Here is a 23838-nt window from a genome sequence, read left to right on the forward strand (position 1 = left end):
TATCATAATTTCTCACTATTAAATTGGGTAGCATAGGATTGCAGTATAAAGAAATGACTCTTAAAGGCAGTAATTAATATTTTTTGTTTCATAAAAGATGGTTTGTGATTTAAAGACTTAAGCTTTAAAGATTTAAGATTTAAAGACTTAAGATTTAAAGACTTAAGTTTTAAGAAATTGTTTAGAATGCTTTTACATTTGAGTTGGTAGGAGGTATAATAAAGGCTATGGGATTAGATTTTTTTTTCTTTTTAAGAATTTTTTCACAATACCTTTATTCTATTTATTTTAGTTTTATGTGGTGCTGAGAATAGAACTCAGGGCCTCACACATGCTAGGTAAGCGCTCTACCACCGAGCTACAGCCACAGCCCTCTTTACGTACTCTGACCTACATTTTTATAGCATAGAAAAACATTTAGCTTGTTTAAAAATGTTTATATTGACTGTGTATAGTTTCATTTCATTGTGGTTAAATTGACATAATAAAACTAACAATTTTAAAGTGAACAATTAATTGACAATTAGTACTTTCATAGTCTAGTGCAGCTATTATCTGTATCTAATTTTTAAAACATTTTCATCATCTCAAAAGGTACTGTATCTAGAAAACAGTTGTCCCTTATTGCCCTGCTTTCCAGTCCCTGACAACTACCAGTCTGCACTCTTTTTTGAGTTTTACTATTCTGGGTATTTCATATAAATTGAATCATATAATATGTGACCCTTTTTCTGTTTGGCTTCATTTAGCATAATGTTTTTGAGGTTCATTCACATTGTAGCTTGTAGCAATACCACTTTCCTTTCTGTAGCTGAATGGTATTCCATTGAATGTGTATACAGTTTATTTTTTCATTCAACTATTGAAACACATTTGGGCTATTACTACCTTTTGGTTACTGTGATTGTACTACTATGAATGTGCACATATATGTATTTGAGTGCCTGTTTTTAGTTCTTTGGAGTATATACCAAGAATTGGATTTTTGGGTCATATGGTATTTCTTTGTTTACCTTTTTGAGGATTTGCCAAATTGTTTCCTATATCATCTGAAACATTTTATGTTCCTGTCTTCAGTGTACAAGGATTCCAATTTCTCCACAACCTTTTCTTTTTTTTAATTTTAATTTTTATTTTTTTATTGTTGGTCGTTCAAAACATTACATAGTTCTTAATATATCATATTTCACAGTTTGATTCAAGTGGGTTATGAACTCCCATTTTTACCCTGTATACAGATTGCTGTATCACATCAGTTACACTTCCATTGATTTACATATTGCCATTCTAGTGACTGATGTATTCTGCTGTCTATCCTATTCTCTACTATCCCCCTTCCCCTCCCTTCCCCTCCCCTCCCCTCCCCTCCTCTTCCCTTTTCTCTCTCTACCCCCTCTACTGTAAATCATTTCTTCCACTTGTATTATTTTTCTCTTACCCCTCCTTTCCTCTTATATGTAATTTTGTATAACCCTGAGGATCACCTTCCATTTCCATGCGATTTCCCTTCTCACTCCCTTTCCCTCCCACCTCTCATCCCTGTTTAATGTTAATCTTCTTCTCAAGCTCTTCCTCCCTACCCTGTCCTTGGTTACTCCCCTTATATCAAAGCAGCCATTTGGCATTTGTTTTTTTAAGGATTGGCTAGCTTCACTTAGCATAATCTGCTCTAATGCCATCCATTTCCCTCCAAATTCTATGATTTTGTCATTTTTTAAAGCAGAGTAATACTCCATTGTGTATAAATGCCACATTTTTTTTTTTTTATCCATTCATCTATTGAAGGGCATCTAGGTTGGTTCCACAATCTTGCTATCGTGAATTGTGCTGCTATGAACATCGATGTAGCAGTGTCCCTGTAGCATGCTCTTATTAGGTCTTTAGGGAATAGACCGAGAAGGGGAATAGCTGGGTCAAATGGTGGTTCCATTCCCAGCTTTACAAGAAATCTCCATACTGCTTTCCAAATTGGCTGCACCAATTTGCAGTCCCACCAACAATGAACAAGTGTACCCTTTTCCCCGCATCCTCTCCAGCACTTGTTGTTGTTTGACTTCGTAATGGCTGCCAATCTTACTGGAGTGAGATGGTATCTTAGGGTGGTTTTGATTTGCATTTCTCTGACTGCTAGCGATGGTGAGCATTTTTTCATGTACTTATTGATTGATTGTATGTCCTCCTCTGAGAAGTGTCTGTTCAGGTCCTTGGCCCATTTGTTGATTGGGTTATTTGTTATCTTATTGTCTAATTTTTTGAGTTCTTTGTATACTCTGGATATTAGGGCTCTATCTGAAGTGTGTGGAGTAAAGATTTGTTCCCAGGATGTAGGCTCCATGTTTACCTCTCTTATTGTTTCTCTTGCTGAGAAAAAACTTTTTAGTTTGAGTAAGTCCCATTTGTTGATTCTAGTTGTTAACTCTTGCGTTATGGGTGTCCTATTGAGGAATTTGGAGCCCGACCCCACAGTATGTAGATCATAGCCAACTTTTTCTTCTATCAGACGCCGTGTCTCTGATTTAATATCAAGCTCCTTGATCCATTTTGAGTTAAGTTTTGTGCATGGCGAGAGAAAGGGATTCACTTTCATTTTGATGCAAATGGATTTCCAGTTTTCCCAGCACCATTTGTTAAAGATGCTATCCTTCCTCCTTTGCATGCTTTTAGCCCCTTTATCAAATATAAGATAGTTGTAGTTTTGTGGATTGGTTACTGTGTCCTCTATTCTGAACCATTGGTCCACCCGCCTGTTTTGGTACCAGTACCATGCTGTTTTTGTTACTATTGCTCTGTAGTATAGTTTGAAGTCTGGTATCGCTATACCGCCTGATACACACTTCCTGCTTAGCATTGTTTTTGCTATTCTGGGTCTTTTATTATTCCATATGAATTTCCTGATTGTTTTATCTATTTCTACAAGAAATGCTGTTGGGATTTTGATTGGCATAGCATTGAACTTATAGAGAACTTTTGGTAATATCGCCATTTTGATGATGTTAGTTCTGCCTGTCCATGAACAGGGTATATTTTTCCATCTTCTGAGGTCTTATTCTATATCTCTCTTTAGGGTTCTGTAGTTTTCATTGTATAGATCTTTCACCTCTTTTGTTAGGTTGATTCCCAAGTATTTTATTTTTTTCCACAACCTTTTCAACACTTATTTTATTGTAGCCATCCTAGTATATGCGACATGATTTCCATTCCCTAATGATTAATAATGTTGAGTATCTTTTCATCTGTGTGGCCATTTGTATATCTTATCTGCAGAAATGTCTGTTAAGTCTTTTGCCCATTTTTAAATTGAGTTATGGAGTTCTTTATATTACTTGAGTAAGTATATCCTTATTAGATACATAATTTGCATATACAGTTGTTTTTTCACTTTCTTGATAATACTTCTTAACATTAAATTAAAGATGTTTTTTCATTTACTTAGGCTGTTTTTAATTTCTTTTGGCAATGTTTTGTGTTTAGCATAACAGATCTTTTATTCCTAGGTATTTTTTTCTTTTCATGAAATTTTTTTCTTATTTTTTTTTTTTTTTTGGAATTGTTCATTGTTGGTGGATACAAACTAAACTAAACTGGAACTTTTGTTTCTGTTAATTTTATTTTCACCCTGGAGCTTTGTTGAATTCATTTATTAGCTCTAGTGGGCTCTGTGTGTGTGTGTGTTTGAAGTTTCTTTATGTAGTACCATCTTATTTGTGAAAATACATAGTATTCCAATTTAGATGTCTTCCTTTTCTTGTTTGATTTTTCTGGATAGAACTTCTACACAGTGTTGAATAGCAGTCGTTAAGTGTTAAGAGCACACAGTCTTGTCTGATTTTGGGGGAAAATTTTTCAATCTTAACCACTGAATGGGTTATTGTAGGTTTTATATATCTATATCTATATCTATATATATATATCCTTTATCATTTTGAGGTAGTTCCTATCTATAATTACCACCTCTGTTTTTTATTTTATTTTGTTTTAATGAAAGGGTGTGGATTTTGTCCAATGGTTTTTCTGCATCAGTCAAGGGATCATGTGGGGTTTGGTTTTCAAAGTAGTACATTATGTTGCTTGGTTTTCTTACGTTGAATGACTATTGTGTTCCTGGGATAAACTCCACTTGCACAAGTTATATAATCCTTTCAGTGTGTAATTTGATTTGGTTTGCTAATATTTTGTTTGAAGATTTTTGCATCTATATTTATAAGTGATATTGGGTCTATAGTTTTCTTGTGGTATCTTTGGCTTTGGTGTCAGGGAAAACTGACCTGATAAACTGAGTTAGGAATTCTCTCTTATTTTATTGGAAAGTTTGAGAGTTGTTGTTAATTTTTTGCAAGTTTGGCAGAATTTATTAGTGAGGACTGGTCCAGGACTATGCTTTTTGGGAGAGTCTTGATTATTTATTTAGTATGTTTACTTGTTTTACATCTGTTTAGATTGTCTGTTTCTTCTTGTCATTTTTGGGGATTTGTATGTTTCTAGAAATGGATCAAAGAAGAAATCACAAGAAAAAAAATCAGATAATACTTAGCCCCGAATGTGTTAGTGAGGAAGACACATTTCAACACCTTAGCACTGACTGTTGTTCTTAACTTCTGTTATCTTATAATTTTGAGTTTGGATAATAGTTTTGAACTGGCTCTTCTGTTTGCTCATTATACTCTTTTTACTTCTATCTCCCTAATTTAGACTTTTTTTCATTCCTGTATTTTAACCTGCCAAGTGATTTTACTGAAATCTCAGTAAATCTTGTTTCCCCATCTTTTGAAAAATTTCATTGGTTCCATATCATGCCTCATTATGCTTAAATTTCTTTACCTAATTTTCAAGGTCTGTATAATCTGACTACCGAGGATTACTGTATACATGGCACATGTACTTTTCTTCACCTTTGTAACTCTTATGTGATAATTCCTATCTTACCCTTTTTGTATATGAAAAACACGAGGCAGAGAAGTGAAGCCCAGGACCACACAGCTAGGATGTGTCAGAGGTTGAACCAAACTCAGTCTCTATTGCCGGTATTCTTAACCACCACTGTACCAGTACCTCTCTCTGAACACCCCTGCATCCTCTTTTCCTTTAGCTTCCCTAGGTTTTTTGCACTTTCTAGGACTGCTTTTTTTCATGTGTATACCTTCTGTTCACATTTCAACCCTGTTCAGATACATTTCTACTCGCACTTCTAGAGCTTTCTTTTATAAGCACTTCCTCTGATGACAGGGAATATTGCTGAGTGTTTCCTTAGAAATACTAAGCATTTAAATATATATAATTTTGCCCTCCCCAACATTTATAAAAGAACTTTTGGTTCTTTTGAAGTTTTTAAGGCTGGATTGATTTGTCTAAAATCATTTAGATTTGACTAAAATCATTACTCTAGCTGTGAAGAAAGAATACCTTTTCATGTGTCTTTAACAGATTTATGACATGAGTGATTTTTTTAATAGTTCACTTAAAAATATTGTTGGGCAGCTATGTTGAGAACCTTAAAAAGAAAAAATTTTTCTGATGAATGTCATCTTTATTAGGTTTCTGAACTCAGGACAGGAGCTGCAGAAGGACTAGCCAAGCTGATGTTCTCTGGGCTTTTGGTTAGCAGCAGGATTCTTTCTCGTCTCATTTTGTTGTGGTACAATCCTGTGACAGAAGATGATGTTCGACTTCGACATTGCCTTGGCGTTTTCTTCCCCATATTCGCTTATGCAAGCAGGTATTGAGTTCTGTTGATAAATCAAAATCTGACTTAAGCCAACTTCATCACTCCCCCTGCCCCCGACTGATTATATCTGTAACGTCATTATGTTAAGATATTTTTTCTTTCTTTGGTGCATATATGATGAAATGAGAAAAATTTACTTATCTGTCTAAATTTCATCTCTTCTAGATGAAAATGTGCTTCATCTTGATGGAATGAATTTTATATATAATTTTTTTAGAATTATGATTTTCTTTCAAATAATGCAAGCATACTTTCAAATTGTCTTTTTAATAGGACAAATCAAGAATGCTTTGAAGAAGCCTTTCTTCCAACTCTTCAAACACTGGCCAATGCCCCTGCATCATCTCCTTTAGCTGAAGTGGATATCACAAATGTTGCAGAGTTGCTTGTAGATCTGACAAGACCAAGTGGATTAAATCCTCAGGCCAAGGATTCCCAAGATTATCAGGTGGGTGAAAAATATTAGCTTGTCGAAATAGTGAGGAGGTGAATTTTTATCTCGACTTCTGTATGATGGTGCGTAGCACAAATATGAAGGAAAGATCTTTTTGGAAACTTGGGGAAGTCACATGAAAATAGACATAGTTGATGCAAACATTTTTGCTACTTAGAAGTTACCAAAAATTTATCCCCTCTCTACCACCATCCCCTCCATCATTGACTGAATCACTCTGAAGTAATAACCTATGTTATTTAGGTCTCATTTGATTTTAAAATGTTGACTCACCTGTTAATGCTGGTGATACAAAAAAGGGCAATAACATTTGGTCAGACTTGCTACCAGTTTTGGAATTTAATGTGTTATTAAATAATTTCAGATGCCTGAAAGTTTAAAGTATTGCTCTTCTCTTTTTATATTTATTTGATATTTAGTGACTTCATGCTGTCCAAGTCACAATATTATATGCTATTAAGAAAAATAAGATTACAAAGGATATTATGCAAAATACGGTATTAGTCAGTGATATGGCTACCAAACACTTAAAAACTTTAGAGAAAGGCAACACTCATGTGATAGGAATGATGAGAATAGCAGTAATAGTTTCAAAATCCATTGAGTAAAATTCATCTTAAATCTAGATGGAAGTTGAGGAGTGGTTTTGATAGAGAGGAAGGTTGTATTGGTAGAGGTAATAGATATAGGTGGTTTTTCAAATCATGCTTTAAAGGACAGTGTAGGAAATTTGGAGTTGGCCTTATTTGCAATATAGAGCTTATGATGAAAGTGTAAGTAGGATAAATTTGCTTATTAGGAAGATTAATTAAGTGGTCACTGATAGTTATATGAGGTGAAGTGGTGAGAAAAAAGAGAATATTAATAAGAGGAAATGTTTGTTAGATGTGACAAGAACTATATTATATGTGACAAGAACTATATTATCTATATGATTAGAAGATAAAGATTTGCAGAATAAGGAACAGTATAAAGTAGTACTACAAAGAAGAAATAATAGTGATATAGTAAAAACAATAATAAAAAAGCTATGGGTACAACAGCTTGAAGGAAAGAGCTTAATATGCAAGGGAAATGAAGGAATTCAGGGACACTCTTAAGATCCTTGGTATGAGACTTCACAGGCACTGTCTGACTTAGTTTGGGGGGGATACTGTCATCAGGAACATCTTGGGAGAGTGAACATCTTGGGAGAGTAGGCTGTGGCATAGAGCCAAGCTGAACTGCCATGCAAGTTAGAAGCTCAGCTGATCCCAGAGAGAGTTTCAGACTGGGATATTCCTTTGAGTTGTTTAGAATTGGCAAAATCTAGATCATTGTACCTGTACATTGACTGGCTACTCATTGAACGTGGACTGGCCCTTAGAGGAAAGAGTTGTGACTTCCTGTAAGGCCTGGGATCAGTTCTGCAGCTGGGAAGTTTAGCCTTCAAAACTGGCGGATGCATCAGTCCTAAAGAAGGTAGACCTGGGCCACAGCATCTGCCACAAGAATTCAGTGGGGGAATTTATTTTGAGGTGAGGGAGACGTTAAATTTGGTTTCAGATAGTTTGCATTTGGGATTATGGCAAGGTAACTAGTTGGAAATGTTTGTTAGATGAGACAAGAACTATATTATAATATTCACTTTTTATTTACAAAGATTTTTTTCTTTAATTTTTCTAGGCCTTAACGGTACATGACAATTTGGCTGTAAAAATTTGCAATGAAATCTTAACAAATCCATGCTCACCAGAAACTCGGGTCTATACAAAAGCTTTGAGTTCTTTAGAGCTCAGTAGCAACATTGCAAAAGATCTTATGGTTCTGTTGAATGAGATTCTAGAGGTAAAATAATTTCTAATTTTTTTTTTTTCTCTTTTGTATTGAGGGTTGAACCCAGGGTGCTTCAGCTCTTAGAGTTATATCCCCAGCCCTTTTTTATTTTTAATCTTGAGACATGGTCTCACTAAGTTTTTTGAGGGTCTTGCTAAATTGCTGAGGCTGGCCTTGAACTTGTGATACTCTTGCCTTAGCCTCTTGAGTTGCTTGGATTACAGGCATGTGCCACCCGTACCCAGCACACTTACTTTTAATTAGCTGTGTTTATATTTACTGGAGTGGAATTTATGTGGATGTATTAAATTGAACATGTTAGCATACTGTAAATTTGTTCATTTGGTGTAAATATTCCCTTCATAAGTTTCACAATTTTTAGAATGTTGATATTGGTTTATAACTTTTTTTTTTAAAGATTAGAAAATGTCATGTTTAATTTTTTTTTGTTGTTTTGTTTTTGGATAGCAAGTAAAAGATAGGACATGTCTGAAAGCTTTGGAAAAAATCAAGATTCATTTAGAAAAAGGAAATAAAGAACTTGGTGAGCAAGTCATAGCAGCACAGGATGCCAACATGACTACAGATCTTTTTCAAGATGATGATGGTAATGACATGCCTGAATATTGATAAAATTTTTTTTTAAATTTTTATTGTGATATGTTTTTTTCTCTTCTAATGTCAGATATGAATGAAAATCTAATTAACCTCCTCAGGAAAGTGTATTATTGATGTGTGTATACACATTTTATTGTGTTTATTTCTGACTATATAACCATTTTGTCAGTTCTGATTCGTAGTACTCACATTTTTTTTTAATAGTAATTTATGATAACCTTTCAGGAGTTTCTAATAGAACTGTTTGCCATTTCTGTTTTATGAAAGATGAAAAGACAATTTGAAATATTTCATGAGACTATCTTTTATTTACACAGTTTTATTATTTCCTTTAATAGAAAAGAATAAAGAAGTATATATGACTCCTCTCAGGAATGTTAAAGCAACCCAGGCATCAAAATCCACTCAACAAAAGTCTAATAGAGGTAGCGTTTGGATTGACTAGTTCCTATAATAAAATTGTTTCAATTTTCTCTTCTAGTGAAAAATACTTTGATAGTTTCCTTGTCTTTGTTTCCTTAGGGATAATGATTTTTAAATGACTTAGATATCCTTAACTTATTTCAGAGGTTTTGCGTTATGTCTAAAGAATCTAAAATTGGTTCAGGTGCTTTTGATTGAAAGAAACATGATACAATAGACCATATTGTAAATTATTTGTGTTCTGTGACTGAGCATTGATTTCTTCTATTTTTCTGTTTTCTTTCCATCCCATCTGATATTTTCCCAACTTAATTTGTTTCCCAAGGATAATCTAACAAGAGGATTTGTTGGAATAAAGTAAATGTTTACTACTTACTAGGGGATCACTTTGAAGAAAATATGAAATTCAAGATTTTTTTATTGTTTTATTATTTCCTTATTACAAAAGCAGTGCATGCTTATTACAGAAGAATCAGTACATTCAAGCAGACTACTGTAAAGAATACTAATAATCCCACCCATGAGCCAACTATGATTTTAATCTTTGAAAAATATTTTTAAGGCCCTTTCCTAAACAGATTTAATTTTTTTTCTTAAAATGGAATCTGGCCATAATAGTGTTTCACAACCAGTTATTTCAACACCAATTATTGGCTCTTGTTCCAGATTTGTCCCACAATGTTGGCTGTCTTGGGGATAAATGTATTGTAGAAGCAAGTGGGGCATGAGAGGGAATCTAACTTGTATAAGGAATGTGATGTTCAAATAAATGATCAACTTCACAATTTGGTTTTGATTAGATTACTTTTAGTCACTTGAAATATGAGAATTTCATCTTTTTTTTAATAGCCCAAACTTCATGTATGCATGATATTTTATTATAATTGAGGAACATTATAAGGCAAATTCTGTCTTTGTAACCTTGTAAATTTCTAGCAAGTAGAATTTTTAGAACCCTTAGTAGATAAAGGTTTTTGTTTTTACATGGAAATATATTTTAGAACACATATTTGAATTGTTCGTGTATATATTTAAATATTTTGTAAGAAGCCATTAAAGTTCTATTTCAAGCTGGGTATATGGGTATAGTGGCATATGCCTGTAGTAGCAAGCTACACAGGAGGTGAAGGTAGGAGGATCACTTGAGTCCAGAGTTTTGAGACCAGCCTGGGCAACATTGTGAGACCCCATCTCTGAAATGAAATGACATTTCTCTCTTTTTAGGGTCTGTTCATGGACATCACCTGTCTTTCTAACCTTAACTTTCATTAATCTACCCATATGGATTGTGTTACAGCTATAATAGTTATTTTTAAAATTTAAGATTGTTTTTACCTGCTTCTCCCCAAATTAAATTTTGTCTCTTTTTTAACTTGTATTAATTCCCATTGTTCTTTATCAGTACTTAACAAAAGAAATTAATATAAATTTTAATCTTGCTTGGGTTCACGGGTTCTTTCTCCATGATATATTGATAATTGACATCAAAGTGGCTGGGAATAAGAAAAAAATATGTTAGAAGATTGTGTGCCAAAAATAAAGGATGCAGATAGCCCAGAAACAACATTTTAAAAACATTAAACAATTGATAATAAATTTTGATAATTATACTATCTTTAAGGACGGAGAAAAGTGTCAGATTCAACTAGGACCAACAGGAGACGTCAGATTACTGAGACTGACTCTGAAAGGTATGTCATGTATGTCTGGAATATGTGAAGAGGCCTATGTTTCTTGTTATTTTTTAATTTTTTTGTCTAGAAGTAGAAAAAAATTCTGTGAGAGACAGTATATATAACAATGTAGTAAAAACTATAAATAGCTATGACTTTGATACATAGTCTAAAATTCCATTATCAAGAGCATTTGACTATGGCTTGTGTGCTTTTGCCTATTAGTTGGCATAGCCTGTACAGTTATTAGGTAGTCATCTTTAATGTGTTCTCTCAATTTATATTTCCACATATCTTTGTAATTGCACGACCCATGACTCCTTTTTGATCGTGAAAACTCTTCATTTAGATAACATTTGGGTTCTTTACATTTATAGTGATAGAATAATTCTGCCTATAATTGAATATATTAATGGTTTGTGTGATAGTATTTGGTTTTGGAGTTTTGTCAGTTAAGCCCTTGTTGGAGCTGAAAGTTTGTAGCTGTCTTGCATTCATCTATTTATTCATTGTAAAATTGTGTGTATTTTCACTACATGCAGATTAAATCTTTGTTATACTTGTGTGTGTGTGGGGGGGTTGCCTTAGTAATTTACATAATCAAAAGAACTTAGTTCTTTTTCCACTTCTTTAGTTCTAAAAAACCCTCTTTTGGATGGTTTGTTATGGTCCCTGTTTAATTATAAACTTTGTTACAAAAGTTTGGTGTTTTGTTTTCCTGTTATAACACTGGGTTTCAGTAATATATAAAAAATTGGCTAGGTTTTCCACAGTCCACTTAGCTGAATAGCTAGTGTTTTTGGCTGGTATTTTGAGATTTTAGTTTTAAACTTAGTTAATGGAATCAGGCTATCAAATACACACTGATATAATGTCAGAAACAAAAATGTTTTATTTATAAATAAATTGGTTTTAAAGCTTATATCTAAATTGGTATATTTTCATCGTCTGTTTAGTGATCATGAAATTCCAGAACCAGAATCAGAAATGAGGATGAGATTACCAAGACGAGCCAAAACAGCAGCCCTGGAAAAAAGTAAACTAAACCTTGCACCATTTCTCAATAAAGATGTAAGTTAGGAGAGATGATGGAGGTGGACTCCTTTTAAAGTTATGTTCATTTTTGCTTTAATAAAGTTGTCCTTGTGTCAAAATCAGAAAAAGCCGGATGTCTTTCTGAAAACTTTTGTTGTGCTTTGGCCTGTACCTTTGGTGGGATACAAAGATTGCTGGCATTAGCCAAATAGATTGTGGTTTTATCAGAATCTGAGGTGGGCCCTAGGAATCTGCTTTTTAAATAGGCTCCCCAGGCAATTCTTGTGCTATTATGGCATTATAGAAAACTTCTAAGTAGGAGCTTGCACTTGAGAAGATTAGAGAGCAGGTCCAACAACACTTGGTGAGAATGCTTCAGCACACACTTAACAGGTTGCATTTCAAGGACAAATGAATTACCACAAACTAGCCAGAAAGGAGCTTCTAAGGAGGACCAGTGTAATGAATCAAAGTGCTCGTCTTCCAAGTTAAACACTTATTTGACAATCTTATTTTGTGACTCCTTCACTAAGAACATTTTCTATGCTACCTGCAGGGTAATCTCCCCTCCTAAAGTATTTGCATGTGGGAGCCCAGTGGTGTTTCTGGGTTAGAGAGATGCCTACATAGAAATTTTGCAGCTGCTTTTTGGCAAAAAAATTTTTAATACTGTTACTACTACTACTATTACTACTACTACTACTACTACCACCACCACCACTACCACTACTGAGAGAAGCATTGACAGGAAGTCCTCTTTGATTACTAATTCATGAGCTTTCTTCCCTGTCAATTTCATTTATCATCTTTTGAAACTGACATTTGCCCGATGTATGAAACTTGCACCATATGAAATTAGTCCTCCTTCTGCAACACCCAACACCTTTTCTCACTCTCTGATAATTATGTTACTTAGAACAGAAATGTTCTAACATGGAACTGTTTTAGTAATTGTGCTTCTTTAATTTTGTCAGAGGTTATTAAAAGGTGATGTTTTATGATGGAGGTGAAGTAATATTGCTGGGTTTTAGAACCAGGTTGCTATATTCTATATAAACATGTGCTTTATAGAACTCAGAAAGCAAGAATGCTTATTAAACAAAAGGAAAAGGAGATGTGACGATGCAAATCAATAAAAAACAGATGTTAGTTATTCATTTTGTTGGCTCTGTGTCTTTTCCTGTGCTTCAAATTCTTTTTGAGTTATGTCTTTAGTTAAATCCCTGTCACTTAAAAAGTAACTTTTTTGGTAGAAAGGAAGGAGGACTGATAATGGTACATAAATTATAAGGAAGTCTTTTAGACATGATAAACTCAAATCCCATTTACACATGGTTAGGCTATCCAAAAGGAAAGGAGCCATGTTTGGATACAGACTATACCACAGCTTGCATTCTCTGGCATGGGAAAAATAAATTTAAGCACCAAACCTTTAGTGTTCTTACTATTCAAATTTTAGACAAAATCACTTAGCCATTGCTAACAGTATATTTATACTAGTATAATTAACACGGTCCATTATTAAATGATATCCCTTTAAACTTTAAAATTAATGGCTAAAATACAATAAAACCAACAGGTATAAATAAACTTACCATTTTTCATTCAAAATTGGTAACTCAGACCAAATAGTATTTTTGTCTACCCAAAGGCACAGATTTGCTGAAGGTTAACATGCAATTGTGCCATTTCTCTCACAGCCCACAGGCTACTGTTTTAAAATAGAGAATGAGAACTGATCAATTCAGTCTTTTTACGAATGGAAACATGCTGATGATAAACTAGGGATCAATCATTTTTTCTGTACATATATAACTTTGAGAGATTTACTTCCAAAAGATACCTTTGCCTTTTCTTTTGCCAGTTTGCTTCGAGGTAGTTGGTATCCACCTATTATACAACTTCCATGGGCCAGGTCAGCATCACAAATCCTTACAATACTAGTTTTCTAAATTACATGAAGTATTATATATTAAAACTGCACAGAAATTGGGGACAATTATGTATTTAAACTTAGGGCATAAAAAATTCACAAAATACCATTAAAAAGAGAAACATCAAAATTGTTTGTACTGCAAAATTCCACAATGGTCAGGTGTAAAACATGTAAAAAAAATCATACAAAGAATATAATAAAAATGATTAATGCTAATGACAATATAAAGACAAATCACAGGACTGGAAATATTTCAAGATCAATTGATAACTGCTAATTGTTTAGCAGAAATAATAATGATGTACAAAATGAGAACTACAATCTATTTTTCTTCACTTTTGGGATTTTGGTTATGAACTGTACAGCTTGCTAGAGATGCTGCTGTCAAATTCAGGTTCCACTCAATGGGACGATTAAGGCACATCTTAACGGGGCTCAAAGGGCAACTTGCTGTATTCCCATCAGATAAATTCAGTTTCTCATCAGTTTTCATTTGTAGCATGCTGGAAAAAAAAAGTGTAAGGCATTTTAGTTTTTTCTTTAATTCCACACTATCAACCTTGTAAAAGAAAGTTCAACAGTATTATTGTTAAGGTCTCTAAAGTAGGTAAAGCATTTATTATTCCAGAAGTATATATAAGTTTTACTTCCTTCTTAACTGAACTGAATACAATGAACTGTGCTTGTACGAATTGGGTAATGAGTTCACTCAGATAACACTGGTCAAAAACAGCCACTGCATATATGGATTATATCAGTATATATCAGAAAAGACATTATTTAACCTGGCAAGATTCAGTCCTTTAATTTTAATCAGGATCACAGCCACTTTGAAAAAAGGAATTAATATTTGTTGAATGTCTACTGTGTTCTCTAAGCACATTCACATGGATTATTTCATTTGAATTTTAACAAGTAAGGTGTGTATACTTAAACCATGAAAGTCTTCAAAAATTAAGCACAAACATGCCTGAGGACATACTGTCACCAGCCTGGAACGGGAAATACCAATCTTGTTCTTTCTCTTGCAGCTTGACTATAGCTCTAATAAGGCTGATAAACCATCAGTAGAAAAATAGTCCTTTTTTTTGATGATAGAAGAGTGTAAAGTTGTCAAGCCTATCTGGTGACCAGTGCATGTCACGATACTCTGGTCACCTCTTTCAAAGAGCTTTTATGTTGATGGAGAAACTGGCTTATTTGGATGTTAGGTTGGTCATCTCTTCATTATTCCCTTATTCCACAAGGTCATGGGCACATTCCCACCCGTTTTTGAGTGTTGTTCCCTCCTCAGAAGCCTTGCCCTCTACTCTCTTTAACCAAAACTTACCCTTGCTTTTACACCTGACCCAAATCTCATGTCATCTCTGAATTTAATCATCAGTAATACTGTACTTTATTGTGAACTCTTCTAGGTTCTCCACTATCTTTGTGTCTGAATAGCCCTTGCAGATCTGAAGGAAAGGAGGATAACATTTTTATCTATGGAAATAAACACATTGCTGAATAGATAGTAGTTGCTCCATAACAACCAAAATCAATATTTAACACAGAAATCATAATGAAATGTCTGAATAGTACTACTCTTACAGAACCTTGCAAGTCCAAAGGGTGCCTCGTCGGCTCTGCATTATGCTCATGTGATCCCCAATCTTAAATATAGGCTTATAAACTATTCTGCAGCATACTGTAGACTTGTTGGTCACCCGACAGACTTGACAACTTTATACTCTTATCATCAAAACAGTACTTTTTCTATGATGATTTATCAGCCCCATTAGAGCTAGTAGTCATGCTGCAAGGGAAAGAACTCATTTGACTGGTTCTTTTAAGCTTTCTCAATTATAGCTGTACATCTATGACTCTATTAGTGGAGGATACTGAAGTGGCTAATGTGTAAGCATTTTGGCAGAGTTGGGTAATGGTAGACTGCAGTAACATTTTTCTGATTCCTCCTTGCAATCTCATGTGACTAATTTTGCTATTCAGTAACCCAAACCTGTTTGTCATGGCTTTACATTGCTGCTCTCCTCACGAGAATCTCCCTGGGCAAGTAGTTCCACTGAATGACAGAGTGTCAATTTGTTTAAATAGATACTATGCAAAATGACAGACTATAAGTTAGCTTATTCCTCATAAAAATAAATAGCGAAAGTTTTAAAACAAAAGTTAAAACTAATATGAATAGGAACATATTTTAAATTGTTACATGATCAAAGAGATCTAAAATACATTATATTCATTCATGTCAGAAATGTTGAGTTTTGAAAAAAGTTACACTGGCTATTGCTAGTCTGCATATTTTTTTTTTTTTTTTAAGCAAAAGAGTTTGAAGTACACCTTCTTGAGAACTCATGGCAAGTTGCCAAAATGTATTACGATAGGTTGGCAGTTAAGCATATTAAGTATTAAACTTGAAAAAAGAAAATGAAAGCATAGAACACATCATGCTCATAAAGTATATGTTTCATTTGCTATTAATTTTGACAAAGGTGTGTCTGTCAGAATGCTAAGTTTTTAGAGTGGTGGTACTATAAATTTGGGTACAAAAACCCTAGTGTTGCACAAAAGTATACATTTGGAGAAAATGAGTTTTGAAGTAACTAAATGTTACTATTAATATGCAGATTGATATGTTTAATTCAAATATCCTTAAGTTACTGGGTGTGTATTACTGATCTACTTAATTGGCAATTAAAATTTTCCTAGTTTAACTACTAAACTACCAAATTTGTGGTATGATGACACAAACTGGTACCAAGTCAAATATGACAATCAATTTTTCTTGGTGCAATTTTTAAACAATGTTTTTGGTCTTCTGCATATTTTAAAATAATGTTTGCAAAATGTTATCACCTCTACATAAAAAATCAATCAGTACAAAATGTTATACAATGAAAAAAGTCTGTCACTGTTCTTAGTCCCTGTTTGAGGGCAATTATTAACCATTTTCTTCTAGTTTCTTCACGTTGAAATATATACATATTGTTTCAACTATGTCCTTCCTCCTATACAATTCTATGTAGTAATCTGTTACCTTGCTTTTTAAAATAAAAATATATTTTGGATATTTCATATCTGCATAATAAATACTTGAGTTTTTAACAACTACACAGAATTCTCTGGAATTTCATCAGTCCTGAATTCACAGACTTTTTAGCTGTTTTAATTCTTTGCTTAAAATAGCAACAGTACATTACTATTTGTTTAATAACATGTGCAAGTATATCTATGGAGTTGATATCTAAGAGTGGGAAGAGCTGGATCAAATTGTGCTTTAAAAATTTGATATAGTAGTTGCTTTATTCACAAGAGACACATTCCAGAACCTTCAGTGGATACCTCAAACCATGATAGTACTGAACCTTATATATACAGTTTTCCCTATACATACATACTTATGATAGTTTACTAAGCACAATAAGAAGTTAATAATAACTAATCATAGTATTATTACAACATACACTTTAATGGTGAGGGCTACTCAGTGAAAAATGGGCAGGGAGTATATACAGTGTGTATACATTAGACAGGGATGGTTCATTCTCTGCATAGGACAGAGTGAGATGGCATTAGATAAGTTGTTCATTTCTGGAATATTCCATTTAATATTTTTAGACTGTGATTAATTTTGGGTGACCAAAATTGGAAACCAAAAGAGATGGGCAAACAGGGCTATTTCATAGACTGCATAATTTTCTACTAACCCACAATGTGTGAAAATATTCTTCCCTCACACTCATATAAGACTCAAAAATCTCAAAAAGTGGCATGTTATTGTTTTAATTTGCATTTCTATTATGAGGAATACTTTCATGTTTAGCATGAAATTACTTTTATGTTTAGCAGCCATTTGTATGCCTTTTCTGTGTTTTTTGGTTAGGGTTATGATCGTATTTCTTGTTAAGTAGTTCCAAATTCTTATGACTAGTTTACTTCCTCTGGAAACAGTTCTAAATGTTAACACAGTGGAAAATTACTGAATAGCTGTCATAGCCCAGCTCTATTCTGCAGATTAGTGTCTCCAAAAATCTACCAAATGGTGAGGTTCTTAAATGCACAAAACTAGATAAGAGAACCTTCATCAAGTAGACAAATGCATTCCCCTGCTTATGATGCAGTAAGAAGTTATAAAAGGGTTATTGGTCTGCTGTATTTTGATGGCTCCTAAGTCCTACAAGGCTTAGATACAGGCCCATGCCACAAAGCTCTTCAGTCCTATGAAGACTTAGAATGTGTTCATCATGTCCATAATGACTGCAAACATGATTCCCTCAAATCCTTAACCAAGACCTAACTTAAATTTATTAGGAATACAAAAATGTGTAATGATGTTTGTCTCCAAGGGTTTGCAGCTTGGTAAGGAGGAAGAGAAAAGGTATTCATAAACCACCCAGTGTGAAAAAACAGCATGCAATAGATATGAGTAAGGACAGACTAAAAGATTGCAGAGAAGGGAAAAGTTGATTCTGGCAGAGCAGGGAGGCCAATGGGAAACATTTGAAACAGGTCTTTAGGGATGAGGATGTTATTAAATTGGGTAGAGGGAGAATTTGCAGAGCTTGAGTTCTGATCCTGAATCCAGCTGAGTACACATTCCTTAAACTTTAGAGATTTCAATTTAATTGGAAAGCGAAGACAAAGTCGCCACTTAAGGCTAATGTGACTATTAGACGAGTCCATGAAAAGCACTGACATATGTAACAGTACACATGCTATTTAATAGCATCCCACTGACAGGATACTCTGCAAGGGAGTTATGTTTGTACTATTAATAAGAAAAAAAATCAAATGGTGCAAGTTTTTATTGGGGATAAAATGAATATGTGTAGGATTTGGTTCTGTAATGTCCATCATGTTAGGCTATTTCATATTATTTTTGCAGATAATACAATGATTTAATGTGTAGTCATAATCATTTCATTTTCAATCTCTGGGCTTAAAGTAGGTAAAATGTAAAGAACCATAGGATCTACACAGGAAAACATGGTTGGCTAGGATGGCCATGAGGTCAGACATTTGAATAAATCTTTTTTCTCTATTGGCAACCTGAAAGTCTCTTTCTTCCTCTTGTCCTCTTCCTCCGCCCTCCCTCTTGCTCTCTCTTGCACATGCTCCCACTGTGTGATGCTGTCCACCATAAGGCCCTCACTAGAAACCAATCAGGCATCAGATTCTTGAACCTCCAGAACTGTGATAAGACTAGATTTGCAATTTTCTCTAACCAGTTTTAGGAAAAACTACTTAACACTAAAATTCTCTAAATATAAAGGGAACACAAAGACTGGTACACCACATACAATATGTGCTTAAAAATAAGTGATATGATAGCATGGTAATCAGGAATTCATAAGAAAACATTCAGAATGGAAAGAATAGTTTTCTACTGGAAATGGTAATAATTAAGTGATATGACAGTTTTACCTGGATTTTTAGTTGAAAGAAAGTCATGGTCAAATCAAGGACAAAAAATCACTTTTAGAAATCAAATGAGCAGTCTGCACGGCTGTATAATGTAAACATGATCCTTGGCTATGTAGGAAAAAAACTTTTCCAGAATTTGTCAGTGAACTTGTGTATTAAATTAGTGCAACAAACAAAACTGTATCTCAAGCAGTACATTATGATAGACATTCAAATACCCAATAAATATATAAACACAATTCAGCTACCTTTACTTAAAAAAGAGAATTTTAGTATTGTAAAATTAAAGCCGTTAGCAAGTTGGTGATTTTAAAAGATGTCAACCAACAGTAGCAGCTGTGATTGAGAATGTTTTGGACAGGTTCCTATTTGCCTTCTTAGGAATTTAAGAATAATCATAATACTTTCACTTTTTTTGACATACCATCTGTACAGCAATTCCTCACCCATCCTAACTTCACCCTCTCTACCTGTAATTTTGCAGTGAATTCCCACTGTGCCTGTCCCATTGGATGAGCTCTAGCCAGTGGGAGGTTGGCTGGAGCCTGAGAATTTGCTTGGGCAAATCTGGATGGATATGACTTGTCCCAGCTGATAGCCAGCTAACACAGACATGAGGAAGCACAGCTTAAACCAACTCCTGGCCTGATCTGCCAATCAGATTCACAAGTAAAATAAACGATAATTTATTTTAAAAGGGTGAGTTGTGTGGTAGTTTGTAATTTAGCATTGTTGGGAAAATAAATGTGCTTTTTCAACTGGATCTTCACCATAATGTTTAAAGAAAGGCAAGTTCCTCAACTAGAGACTCCTTAATCTTTCATTTCCCTCAAGTGAACATTTAAGGAGCTGTATTACTTCAATGTTTATCCAGTACTTGCTACCACTATTTCCTACCTCCTTATTCCTTAAGCTATCCATATCTGGCTTCCAGTAGTTTCTTATAATGAAAATAGCACTTACTAAAACCACCAGTGATCCTCACTTCAATAAATCCTTAGTTGTCAACTTGCTTCCCTGGCAACATTCACTACTGTTACAATTTTCTCTGCTATAAGTTTGTGTCCTCTCTGCCCCTCCAAATGCCTAGGTCGAAGCTCTAACTCCCAGTGTGACTGTTTTGGGAGACAAGGCCTTTAATTTACCTTAGTTAAAGTCATAAGTGTAGGTCTCTTATCTGATGGCTTTGGAGTCCTTAAAAGAGAAGGAGGACACGTCTGTGTGTGGCAGAGCTATTCTGCAAATCAGGAAGAGAACCATTACCAGACTCAACCCTGCCAGACCTTTATTTTGGACTTTCACTGTCCAGAACTGTGAATAAAGAAATTTCTGTTGTGTAAGCCATGCAGTCTGGCTATTTGTTATGGCGATCCAAAAAGACAAGACACCTTCCCTTTTTCATGAAACTCTTCTTTTGGCCTTTGGGACCAAGCATACTACTGTGCCTTTTCTTCTTGGAGTCATCCTATTCTAACTGGATAGTAAATTGGAATTTCTCACAGTTAAACTGCAGGCTGCTGCTGCTTCTTATTATTTGATATTCTCTCTATAGTTCCTCATCTACACTGTTTTTAGTCAGAAACGATACCCTAGATGTCTCAACTTCATCCACGGCTTATGTACTGCTTCTTAAACAAGTTTCCCTGTCTCCTCAACCTAAAACAGTCCCTGTCCCCCAAAATCATTACATCATCTACTTTAATTAACAGAGAACCTGCCACTGCCATATGATTTCTATTTTGTTTTTCTCTTCCACAAACACAAACTTGAAGAGAGATCTCTGCTGGTCTTGTTCAGAACTTTATCTAGCACTTAGCACATAGAAACTGGACAAATACATGTAGTAAGAATAAATCTGGGATTTCCTTTTCTCACCTTGATGAAGTAACAGGAACCAGATTTACCCTCTCACTATAAAACAGCTTAAGACAAAAATATATGAAATGATTTTAAGACATGGGATGAGAGAAAGTGCGGGATGACAGTGAATCCTAGAAGAAGAGAAGACAAAAGGTGCTAAAAAGTCTGCTCAGGCTTGCCACCTGGAGTTTCCTGGCTACATGATAGGAAGGGGGACTCAAGAGGGTGTGGAAATACTGATCAAGGAGATGGAGTTTAGCATTCAGGGAGCCCAAGGTGGCTGCCACTCTGGAGCAGAGTACATGAGACTGCTGGAGAGACAGAAGAGCTGTCTGGGGAGGGAAGAGACAAGCTACAAGGGAGCACACGCACACCAGGGCACTCCAAGGCTTGGCTCACATCTGTGCATGAATATTGATCTGCTGAACAGGGCACGAACATCCCAAAGCGGGAAAGGACTAGGTGAGGGAAAGGACTAGGCCTATAGAGATAGGCTGTGCAGGACTGGTTATCCTTTATGTTCCCACCATCCACATGGTAGGTCCTCCAACACATGCGGTGTTTTTACAGTCCTCAAGTGGGCACTGGATTGCTTCATTACATGTGTCAAATTAACCCTAGAACAGGCTTTTCAATCTTGCCACCATTAAAATTCGGGAGAGATAATCCTTTGTTTCCGGGGGCTGTCCTACACACTGTAGAATGTTTAGTACATTGACCACTATCCAGTAGGTGCCTAAAATAGCACCTCTAAGTGTGACAATTAAAAAAAAATGTCTTCATATATTACCAAATATCCTCTGGAGCAAAATCATCTAGGGCACTGAGATACAGTGCCCTAGACTAAAGGCTAGCAATGCTTAAAATCAAGACTTGAAAGGATCAAAATTATTTCTGAACAGGTTAACAGTATTCAAAACATTTTAAAGCATCACAAAAAATGCAGCCTGCAACAAGGTAAATTCACAAAATCTGGTGTCCCATCCAAAATTACCAGGCATGGAAAAACATAGGAAAATATGACCCACAATGAGAAAAATCAACAAATAGAAACAGATAAAGAAATAACACACTAGTTATAAAATTATGAAATTAGCACCTGTGAATGCTAATGTAGGTATTTTAAATATACTCCATAAGTTCAAGAAATTAAAAAAAATACACATGACAAGATGAAGAAAAATGTTAGAGGTACAAAGAAAACTAACTTTGAACTTCTGCAGGTAACAAATATAATTTATAAACACTATACTGGTTGGGATTAATAACAGATTAGCAGTGTTCAAGAAATGGTCTATGACCTTGAAAATATGGGAACAGTGCTACCCAAAATGAAACAAAGAGAAAAGATGTAAACAAAGATGAGCAGAATATCAATGACTTGTGGGATAAAATATATGTGATTTAAATCACAGAAGGAGCCAGAAACATATTTGAGCAAATAATGGCTAAAAGGTCCAAGAGTGAAGAAAACTAAAAGGTGTTCAACAAACCCCAGGCAGAGAAAGAATTGAGGCAGCCATGCTACGTACGATCCTTTATAATCAAACTTTGACCAGTGATGAGGAAAACAGAAAAGATCACAGACAGGATCAAAAATAAGAATGATGGCAGACTTAACTTCAGAAACTACAAACTAGAAGACATCTTTAAAGTACTAAAAGAAAAACATGGTCCAATCTGAAATAATTCATATTCATGGAAAATATTTTTGAATGAGAAAAATGAAACGAAGACTTTCAGACATATAAGGGCAAAGCTAAGTGAATTAATCTTCAGCAGGCCAGCACTACTGGAAATGCTCAAGGAAGTTCTCCAGATAGAAGAAAATGATTTCAGATGGGAATCTGGAATAAAGAGCACCAGGAATGGTAAATTTGTGTAAACAAAATTTATTTTCCATTTAAAAAAATCCCTGAAAGATGAATGACCATATGCTAGAGTCTGGATATGGCCTAAGGGTGTCCCCAAGGGTTCCTGCACAGGAAGTTTGGTCAAGGGTGGCAGTGTTGAGGTGCAGAAACCTCATGCAAGCATCAGAGCCCAGTGGGAGGTTAATTGTGTCACTGGGGCCAATGGGGGGTTGGAGGGGGTGGGGGGGGGAGGATTAATCTAATTCTCAAAGGAAATCAGAGTTAGTTCTCACAAGAGTGAGTTGTTAGAAAGTAAACTTACTCCACATGGGTGCTCTCTTCCACAGTCATTTCCCTTTCTGCTTCTGTGCCATGTTGTGATCTAGCCACAAGGGACATTTATCAAAGGCTGAAAAGGTGGGATTGAACAATGTTGATTTTCAGCCTCCAGAACTGGGCTAAATAAACCTGTTTTGTTTATAAACAACCCGGCCAAAAGAATTTTATTGTAGTACAGAAATGAGACTAATATCCACTTCTTCAGGTGAAAATAGTAACAATATACTGTAGGGTATATAAAATTTACAGGAGAAAAATATATGACAACAAGAGTGTACAGGCTTGGAAGAAGGAAATGCAAATATATGGTTGTGAGACTCTTAGGCTATCCATGAAGTGGCGTAACATCATTTGAAGGTGAACTCTGGTAAGCTAATGATATGTGTAACAGTGTAAACCATTTTTTTTAAAGAAAACAATTTTTTAAAGGTCAAAAGAGATTAGGTGTAATAATAGAATATACTCTGATCCAAAAGAAGTCAGGAAGAGAAAAACTGATTAGGACAAACAGAAAATGGAGATAGGGCTGATTTAAACCCAACCACATGAACAGCCACATAAAACATAAATGGTCTATATTAAAAGGCAGGGATTATCAGGTTGAATAAAAGTGCAAGCCTGCCTAAAATAATCCTCCTTTAAATATAAATACACAAAATGGTTAAGAATAAAGTTATGAGAAAAGA

The 23838-nt window shown here is 34.8% G+C and overlaps 2 protein-coding genes across 3 annotated transcripts in view; one reads left to right on the forward strand and one right to left on the reverse strand.

The window, feature by feature from the left end:
• The window catches only part of NCAPG (non-SMC condensin I complex subunit G), a 39316-nt gene extending 26246 nt beyond the window's left edge, over nt 1-13070 (forward strand). The window contains exons 15-21 of the mRNA XM_081303272.1: nt 5532-5713; nt 5996-6170; nt 7842-8003; nt 8460-8598; nt 8948-9034; nt 10654-10723; nt 11662-13070. Of these exons, the coding sequence (XP_081159398.1) occupies nt 5532-5713; nt 5996-6170; nt 7842-8003; nt 8460-8598; nt 8948-9034; nt 10654-10723; nt 11662-11785 (939 nt within the window). The 3' untranslated portion in view covers nt 11786-13070. The remainder of the gene's footprint in view (nt 1-5531; nt 5714-5995; nt 6171-7841; nt 8004-8459; nt 8599-8947; nt 9035-10653; nt 10724-11661) is intronic.
• A 194-nt stretch (nt 13071-13264) lies between these two features.
• Nucleotides 13265-23838, reverse strand: part of LCORL (ligand dependent nuclear receptor corepressor like) — a 161333-nt gene continuing 150759 nt past the window's right edge. The window contains exon 7 of one of the 2 annotated variants that reach the window (XM_081303262.1): nt 13265-14179. In XM_081303262.1, the coding sequence (XP_081159388.1) occupies nt 13999-14179 (181 nt within the window). In that variant the 3' untranslated portion in view covers nt 13265-13998. The remainder of the gene's footprint in view (nt 14180-23838) is intronic. The other variant, XM_081303258.1, reaches the window with a different exon arrangement.

The sequence above is a fragment of the Spermophilus citellus genome (genome assembly GCF_964194105.1).
Source record: "Spermophilus citellus genome assembly, chromosome: 8".
NCBI classification, from domain to species: Eukaryota; Metazoa; Chordata; class Mammalia; order Rodentia; family Sciuridae; genus Spermophilus; species Spermophilus citellus.